Genomic DNA, 7972 nt, shown 5'->3' with positions numbered 1-7972 from the left:
TCTATTTTTTTAGCATAATTATAAAACTCTATAATTTATTGTGTAGTCTTGAGTCCTTGTGGAATTCGACCCCTAAATACTGCATTGATCACTTAATTTGAGAGAGTAGCTCAGGGTTAAATTTGAGCATATCACAACCCAAATGTTTTTTCAGTTCCAAATATTGTATCCATGTTTTGTGCATAAAATGGATGATTGCTAAAAGTAGTAGACTGGTGTGACTCTCAACGATAGTTAGTAGCAATTCTGCACTGAAATCTTGAGATATATGTTGATCGCTTTGTAAAGTCTGTCATGGCTCTCACGTGGAATGTAGGGCACTGCCTCAGCAAGAAAAACGAATTTGGAAACTGACATATGGACATCTTGTGCCACTGTCTGAAGATAAGAATCAATAAGCTTTGCCACCTTCCTGATTGAATGCAGCAATTGACTGTTGTTACTAGAAAGATGCGCAGAAGATTGTCTTCTCCAGAGCATTAACAAACTCTCAAGAACTGTAGCAACCAAGTCGGTATCATAGCGACGGTGATGAGAGGATGAGTGTGAACGCAACAAGAGGTCATCAGGAGTTGCCTCGTCGAGTTGCAGACCAGCTTTTCTAATCAACTCAGTCTTTGTTGTGAGAGATGCTCCCACATAACTCGCTATGCTAACAAGTCTCAGCAAAAACCCCTCTGAAACCGATCCTTTATCTGCAGGAATCATATTCACAACTGTGTTAACAACATGCCGATGCCTTTCCAGCGCTGCTTCGTTTTCTTTAACTGAGAAACCTGAATGGCTTTTTGATTTCAAGTATGGTAACCAACGGCAGGTGTACACATGCAAAGCTTCACCAATGAGCTGAGGCGGAAGCGTGAAGGTTGACCTGGCTGCTGTGATAACACAGCGGAATAAGTCCAAGTCAAAGGTCTGATATGTATTCTGTCCACCAGACTTTTGGAACAGAGTGGTGTTGTCTTTTTTGCGTAGCCTGGTCTGGTGTATGTATGAGACCAGGAGACCTGCAAAACGAAAAGATAGATCAAGCGGATGTGCAAGTATATCGTCTGGACTCAAAAGAGGAACTTGAACAAAAGATAGATCAAACGGATGTGCAAGTTTAAGTGTTGAATGTTGTTTTGGTAACAAGCAACCTGTTTTTATAAGCCCTATAGGTTTGTGACATTTTGGTTCACATTTGCAAGAAACCTGTTTTGACATTAACTTCAATATATATATATATATATATATATATATTTTACATTCCCCGTTGGTTCCTGAAGAAGTAGCAGACATATGATCACTTCAACTTGGCAGAATTCCAAAAGATATTAGAATATAAACAATTTTTAACGTGGCCGGTGGATTCCGTATTCGTCCTCTAGTTGTAAGTTGTAACAAGCTTCGAGCTATTCTAAAGTAAAGCTAGATTTCATTAACATATTGCACCTAATTATACTCTTAAAAACAAAACAAAAAATCCGACTGCTTTTACAAATACTCAATATCACGTTCGATTAATCGATTACACCAAGATTAATCTAAACTATAAACTCGTACAATTTCACAAGCAGAGAAAATAATAAAAAAAAAGAATTCAATACCAAATTAAGGCATAAGAAATCATATTAACACAGATATCTCTAATGAAAACAAACATAAAAAAAAGGTATATAACATATTTAACTCTTCATTTTTTTTGTTTTGCATAAGGAATAAAAACTAGAAGCCATGAAACTTTTTTGTCTGATGTCACTGAACCTGAACGTTGTTTCTGTTCAGCATCTGATCTCGTACGATCCCGCTTTCGTTATGTATCGAACCCACTCGACTGTGTTGTAACCGCTCTTCTCCCATACCTGTCAATCATTCCAGTTACCAGTCAGGTCCAAGCTAGTAAAGCAATCAATTTTTTCCAAGACCATAAGCAGAGATGAAGCAAAGCACAAATCACATAAAGAAATGAACGGGTTTAATTGCACAATGACTTAAAAAATCTGCATTGTATTTTTGGAAGGATGGTAATATCAAAAGTAGAGAAATCAAAGCGTACCTTGAGAAAGCGAACTCGCAAACCAGATGCTGTAAACATTGGGACCTAGAAAAGAACCAAGCTAAGACGGTTAATAATCGCTTAAAACAAATCTCCTCTATTTAATAGTGCCAACACGAGAAGAAGATTGACCTGAAATTCCATTTGGATTGGTGGTCTTGTCCAAGATTTCTTCTCTCCCATTGTTGAGATCAACTCAATTTCTGCACTTAGTGTCGACTCTGTTTGTCCTGGGAATTTTCTTATCCTAAAGAGTAAAAGAGAGAAGCCAAATTATTGGAAAAAAAAAGACAAAGAAATAGAATTATAGAGATGAATCTGAGGGAAAATTATATAAACGCACTTCCAAACCAAGCAATCGATTGATGGATTGTATTTAGCGCGACCAGTTGTCACTTGGAAATTGGTCTTGGCTGTTTGTTTTGGTACTGGAATTTTAACTACGACCCCAAGGGCAAACATTTTAGCACCAAACACACTTTTGACCTGAAAAGATAAAACACGGGAACAGATTTAAGAAAGCAAAAATCAAGCCATTTTTTTTTGTTTGCTTTAATCTTTGAGAAAAGCTATGTACCTTGACATTTACTTCCATACGTGTACGACCAAGTTCTTTGATTGTTGGTAATACGCGGAAAGGCAGATTTACACCCTCTGTTATTCGATACCTGAGACATCATCAAGTTAATACACATTTGGTACCAGAACAATTTGCAACAGCGGACATTTTAAAAACTTACTTCATCAATTCAAACTCTCCATCCGGTGGTACAAAACTGACCGTCTTCTCGGAGTTGAATCTTGTCAGGTTCACACACTGGTGAAATGTGACATCATCAAGCTCAATGGTTTTACCACTGCACAAGACGAGCGAGTCAGTTAACACAAAAGAAAAGTCAGTGGCTACTGATATTCGCTGTTTTAACAAAGCCTACCTCTTTGCTGGGCGAGATTTCATTTCTGATTCCTTCTCAAGACCAATTTTATCATTCAACCCCAACTTCAAATCAGGCATTCCCGAAAGGAAACATTTCATTAAAACTTTCCCCGTCACATCACACCGAAGAACGTTGCCTAACCGTTTCCATAATGTACAAAACCAGAGTCATACAAAGCGAATCAAGAAGAAAGACAACTTCAAAAACTTTAGAAAAGGCAATTATTTACCTTTAGAGGACATAAGAAGGTTTACACTTTCAACAATATCAAGAAACACCTGCATTTGAGAGAATGCTTAGTATCATCACGTCTACACAACCTAAGCAGATCTATATACACACAGAAAGAAACTCAACACTTACCTCATTCTTTTTATAAGCAAGGCCCTCTCTTCTCCAACCAACAGCACCCGTAACTTGTAACGTTGCATTTGGAACAGGCTTGTCCTTTGGCTGTAACGTTAATAAGCTTATAAATGCAAACATATGAAGTGAAGGAGCAACATAATTTCGATTTATTGCGGCGACTACTGATTCACTTGTAAGAACCATTCACTAACACAATTGAAAATCCGTTGTATACAAAAATGAATAGATGCTCTTACCTTTGATGAAAATGGTGACCGTACACCTTCCTGAGTGATGTAAAGTTTCAAAATTTCAGGGGAGAGATTTTGTGGGTAGCCAAAGTCCATAATCTCTGCAATTCCATACCAAATATCATTCCTTGGTGTTGCCATAAACTAAAATAACAACTAAAGGTCTGAAGAAAACATAACTCAGGCTTACTTACCGTCCAACAATTCATAAATCAGAACAAAGTTATTTCTAATAGCGTCTTCATCAAACGCTCCACCAAAGTATGATTTGAACAAAGCAACAGCCTGATAATGTCAATCAAAATCAGTAGTAACTAAGTCACAAACTGTATATAAATCAATCTGACTCTCTTTGAAAATTCTACAAGAACCGAAACAATTCTGGAAAACGAAAGTGAAACTAAGAAACCAAAGTTTACCTCAACAACGAATTTGAATCCACAAGCAACATTAGCATTGCTACTGACAACAATGACAATGTAGACATTGCTGATTCGCATATAAACAAAGGAGCAGCCACCAATCTGACGCACAGGACAATTCCCTAACTCCTTCGTCTGCATTATATGCGTACGAAATGCATCCACCATGTTTCCCCTTAAAGAATCAAACAGCTCGAGAAATCAAAAACAAATCCGAAATCTCAAATCCCACAAGCTAAAGTCCTAAACGAAGTGGACTACTGAGAAGCGATTGAACAAACACACACAGAGCTGGAAATGTAACGAATTCGGGAATTAAACAGATCGAAGGTGAAGAAAAGGAGAAGCTCAATCTCACCCGACGTCATCTCGGTATGTGCGATTAATGAGTACATCGCCACGGAGATTCAGAAAGTAGATGGCGGAAGCAGCCACCGGCATACTGGATCCAGTGGATTCAAAGCGCAGATCGGATAACTAGACGATCTGATGATTACAGGAGATTTGAGGTACGACGAGATCTCGGCGACGGAGCAGCAAGGAGGAAGACGACGACGAACTTGAAACAACTGAAATGCGATATTAAAAATCTTTTTATTTAAAAATAGAAAGTAGAAAAATATTGAAATCATGAGTCGTCATATTGGAACGGGCCGGTCATATATTAATGGGCCTTTCTTATTTGATACCGGGCCGTCACATCTAAATTACGCTGTATAAATCTCTACATGTATGTTCTTTTTGGTAATAATCTCTACATGTATGTAAAATTGTAAATACGTTGTTAAGATTTTTACTGTTTCTCTTTTAAACCATTTAAAAACGTAACGCTCACTGATAGGTTGAGAAAATTGTGAAAAAAATTAAACATTGAACTTATAACTCAGTTAAATAAAAATGACGTAGTTCTCAGTACATAAAAATAACCCCTAATTAGACTTCTATGTCAAGAGCTCAATGCCTTATAAGTTCCAATGCATCCACCAAAATTGGTTTGAGTCACACATTTGTGTTATTTTTTTAGTCTTCCTATAAAACTTTAAACGACGAAGTGTTACTACTTTTTGACAAAAAAACAAAAAAAAGTGTTACTACTTGGCAATGTCGAATTAAACCGTTAAATTGTTTTTTTATTTGGCAAATATTAACAAAAATGGTGATCTAAGAGGAAAATCAATAAAGGTTGGACATTTTATTCATCACAACTGAAGTTCATACTCTTTTTTACTATTTTTTGTAACTTCATGCACTTTTGACATTTTTTACATTAAATAAATAAGTTTTATTAAATTCAAATTTGAGAAAAGAATCGATCCCTAACTAGATATATATACATCGTAACCTATCCTTAAATGAGAACTACTACTAAACAGTCTAAACCACTATCACTTGGTTGATTCATGTAAATAATGTTGTAAGATTATTTGTTTAATTGTGGTTAGCATGATAATTTTTTTTAAACAACCATTATTAGAGTTTTTTTTTTTCAACAAAAGAAATCAGCTCATACGAGCCAATTTGCGGGAAAATTGTTTACAAACAAAATATGATGCGGAGACGAACGCGCACGGCGCGCTAAAAACTATTATTAGTTGAATAGTGTAATAGTAAAATTATTTATAAAACTAAACACCATAAAATTTATCAAATTATCTATATAGAATTAAATATGAAAAATTGAATTATTTTTAAAACTAAATACCATAGAATTTAATGTACAAAATAATTATAAAAATAAATTAAATATTATAAGATTTGTCCGTGCATAATACAGTACAGATTTTCTACCTAAATTGAAAGTTTGAAGAAAAAGAAAAAAAACTGTAGACTTTTTTTTCAATGCTATATCTGATGTGTAATGATCGCAAAAGTGAATTTTTTTAAAAAACAATAATAATTTTTATTATTTTATTTTATAAAACCGCGCCGTTAATAGAAAAATGGTAAAAACAAGAAGAAGATCTCTTGCTCGATCCACTTCCATCTTTGATCCAAAAAAAAGAATTTTTTTTTTTTTTATATATAATTTGTTGCAGCAGCAGAGGAAGAAGCAGAAGAAGATAAACAGTGTTGACGAGAGAGAGAGAGATAAAGGACAGAGATTTCTGGGTTTTTAGCTACATTAAATGAATGTTATTGGATTAAGACGCGATCGGAGAAAGTAGAAATCGATTGGAGAAGAAAAGGGATATTCGAAACCCTAATCTTGGGAGAGAGCATCATCTATTTGAGAAAAAAAAAAAAAAAGGTGTTAACTTTGAGGGGTTTGGATCGAATTTGATATCTGGGGTTAATGGGTTTTTTGAAGAAGTTAACGGGGATACTTGGGTTTGGGCATAACGATGGTGGGCATGGAGCTGTAAGAGATGAAGATGGTGATGGTGGAGATAACAGTGCGAAAGTTTCTGGTGATGGAGATAAACGTCGGGAGGATAATAATCAGCCGAGGTTTCGTGAAACTGGACTTCCAAGGAGAGGTTTTGGTGTACCTGTTCAAGTTGCTGTTGAACGCTCTAATCCTGGTCCTATTCTTCAGCCTTGTGCTGCTTCTGATGGTGGTGTTCAGGTTAGTCTTCTTTCTTCTTTTTTTGATCTATGATGGTTGGTGTATAGTGGTAGTTTAGGGATTGATCGAACTCATGAGGATACTTGAAGTGCCTGTTAGGGAGAGTTATGGTTAATCTTTATGAGTAGGTGTAATGTGGGTATCACATATTGCAGCTTCATGCTTGTTCTGTAGGAGGATTGTTAATTCCTCTCTTTGGTTTGGAGCACACTAACTTGGATGATAATTTGGTTTGTGAGTTTGTGAGTTTGGAAGATAAATTGGTCTTTTGTGGCCTACTTTCATGTTCTTAGTTTAACATTGATGAACGTTGATAACCGTCGAGTCCTGTTCTGCACCAGTGCCTTGCTTTGTTTTTTTACTTAATTGGCTTAGATATGCTTGTGTTTCAGAAACAGAACTTCATATTTTAGATTGCTTTAGATTTATCAGTTCTGTAAGATTCTCCCAATCTGTCGAATGATCTTATTGGATTAGGTATCTTTGTAACCGTTAGCTCACTGCTCTTTTATCTCTTCAACCCTCTTTTCATTCTACTTTGTATGTGAAATTCATGAATAGGCCAAGCCATGATATAGGTTTTAGCTTTGATTGATTGACTAGTTGCGTTGAAAGGAAACTTGTAGAAGCAGGTAGTTCAGTTTCAGTTTACTAGGGAAACTTTAATCTACAAAACGTAGTTAATCTCATGCTTGATGGTTGGATATTAATCATTGGCTATAATGGAAATGTTAAAGAATCTTAACTAGTTGTATTGGTAAGATTGAAGATAATTAGCAAGAAGAAGATAGTATCAGACTATCAGTGGTTCTAATGCGAATGATGTGTATATGTTCATTGATTTCTTCTTGATGGCATTGACTCAGGGATTACGTTGGTACTCAATGCGGCTTAAGGTTGATGAAGACGGAGATGTTGCAGATGAGTTCTTGGAAGATCAAAACTGCAAGACTTTGCCAAGGAAGTGCAAAACAAAAGCTGCAAAAGTGAAAGGTTTAGTGATATCTTCTGATGGGAAACTTCAGCCATTAATGCATTGAACAAAATGAACACCAAAGATTCGGCTGAACAGTGGGATTGAATCAGGAAGAAGGTTAGAACTTGTGTTTAATTAATTTCGAGATCAATCCATTAGATTCTTCAGAACTTACAAATGTTATTTAACTGTGAATTTTAGTTTTTGAAAATAGACGGTGACTCTCTTTGGGATTATCTAAAAAATATTTGTGCAATTGTTGGAATTGTGTGTTACTACTACAAGTTCTGTGTGTGTCCACTGCACACGTATTGATCCTTTTCTCATACAAGTCCTCTATTTTCTCTACATATTTTATGTATTTTCTCTTCTCGTTATAAATTTAAATACCAAGGAATGATAGTATTTGATTCTTATTGCAGTTGAATATAAG

At 35.7% G+C, this 7972-nt stretch overlaps 3 protein-coding genes across 3 annotated transcripts; 1 reads left to right on the top strand and 2 right to left on the bottom strand.

Moving 5' to 3' along the window:
* LOC104772912 (BTB/POZ domain-containing protein At5g47800-like) lies at positions 235 to 1206 on the bottom strand. Its single transcript, XM_019241977.1, has one exon. It carries the CDS (start codon positions 1204 to 1206, stop codon positions 235 to 237), a length of 972 nt encoding a protein of 323 aa, XP_019097522.1.
* Positions 1453 to 4578, bottom strand: LOC104771922 (AP-2 complex subunit mu). Its single transcript, XM_010496541.2, has 13 exons — positions 4356 to 4578; positions 3995 to 4172; positions 3770 to 3860; positions 3582 to 3676; positions 3340 to 3429; positions 3206 to 3254; positions 2974 to 3112; positions 2779 to 2895; positions 2616 to 2706; positions 2382 to 2524; positions 2171 to 2285; positions 2039 to 2083; positions 1453 to 1844 (listed from the first exon to the last, which is right to left on the bottom strand). The coding sequence occupies exons 1-13, from the start codon at positions 4436 to 4438 to the stop codon at positions 1764 to 1766; spliced, it is 1317 nt and encodes a 438-aa protein (XP_010494843.1). The 5' UTR covers positions 4439 to 4578; the 3' UTR covers positions 1453 to 1763.
* LOC104771921 lies at positions 6063 to 7856 on the top strand. The gene is made up of 2 exons (XM_010496540.2): positions 6063 to 6563; positions 7430 to 7856. Exons 1-2 carry the CDS (start codon positions 6291 to 6293, stop codon positions 7601 to 7603), a joined length of 447 nt encoding a protein of 148 aa, XP_010494842.1. The 5' UTR covers positions 6063 to 6290; the 3' UTR covers positions 7604 to 7856.

The sequence above is a fragment of the Camelina sativa genome, chromosome 20 (assembly GCF_000633955.1).
Source record: "Camelina sativa cultivar DH55 chromosome 20, Cs, whole genome shotgun sequence".
Classification (NCBI taxonomy): domain Eukaryota; kingdom Viridiplantae; phylum Streptophyta; class Magnoliopsida; order Brassicales; family Brassicaceae; genus Camelina; species Camelina sativa.
Note: the sequence above shows the minus strand (reverse complement) of the source record. Positions and strands in the feature narration are given on the sequence as shown.

Bases quoted from the DNA above. Each gene is read 5' to 3' on its own strand.
- LOC104771921 (XM_010496540.2), top strand. From the start codon at position 6,291: ATGGGTTTTTTGAAGAAGTTAACGGGGATACTTGGGTTTGGGCATAAC. The intron at 6,564-7,429 runs GTTAGTCTTCTT...GCATTGACTCAG, and splicing joins CTTCTGATGGTGGTGTTCAG to GGATTACGTTGGTACTCAAT.
- LOC104772912 (XM_019241977.1), bottom strand. From the start codon at position 1,206: ATGTCAAAACAGGTTTCTTGCAAATGTGAACCAAAATGTCACAAACCT.
- LOC104771922 (XM_010496541.2), bottom strand. From the start codon at position 4,438: ATGCCGGTGGCTGCTTCCGCCATCTACTTTCTGAATCTCCGTGGCGAT. The intron at 2,896-2,973 runs GTAGGCTTTGTT...CGTCTTGTGCAG, and splicing joins AAATCTCGCCCAGCAAAGAG to TGGTAAAACCATTGAGCTTG. The intron at 2,525-2,615 runs GTACATAGCTTT...TTATCTTTTCAG, and splicing joins GTATGGAAGTAAATGTCAAG to GTCAAAAGTGTGTTTGGTGC.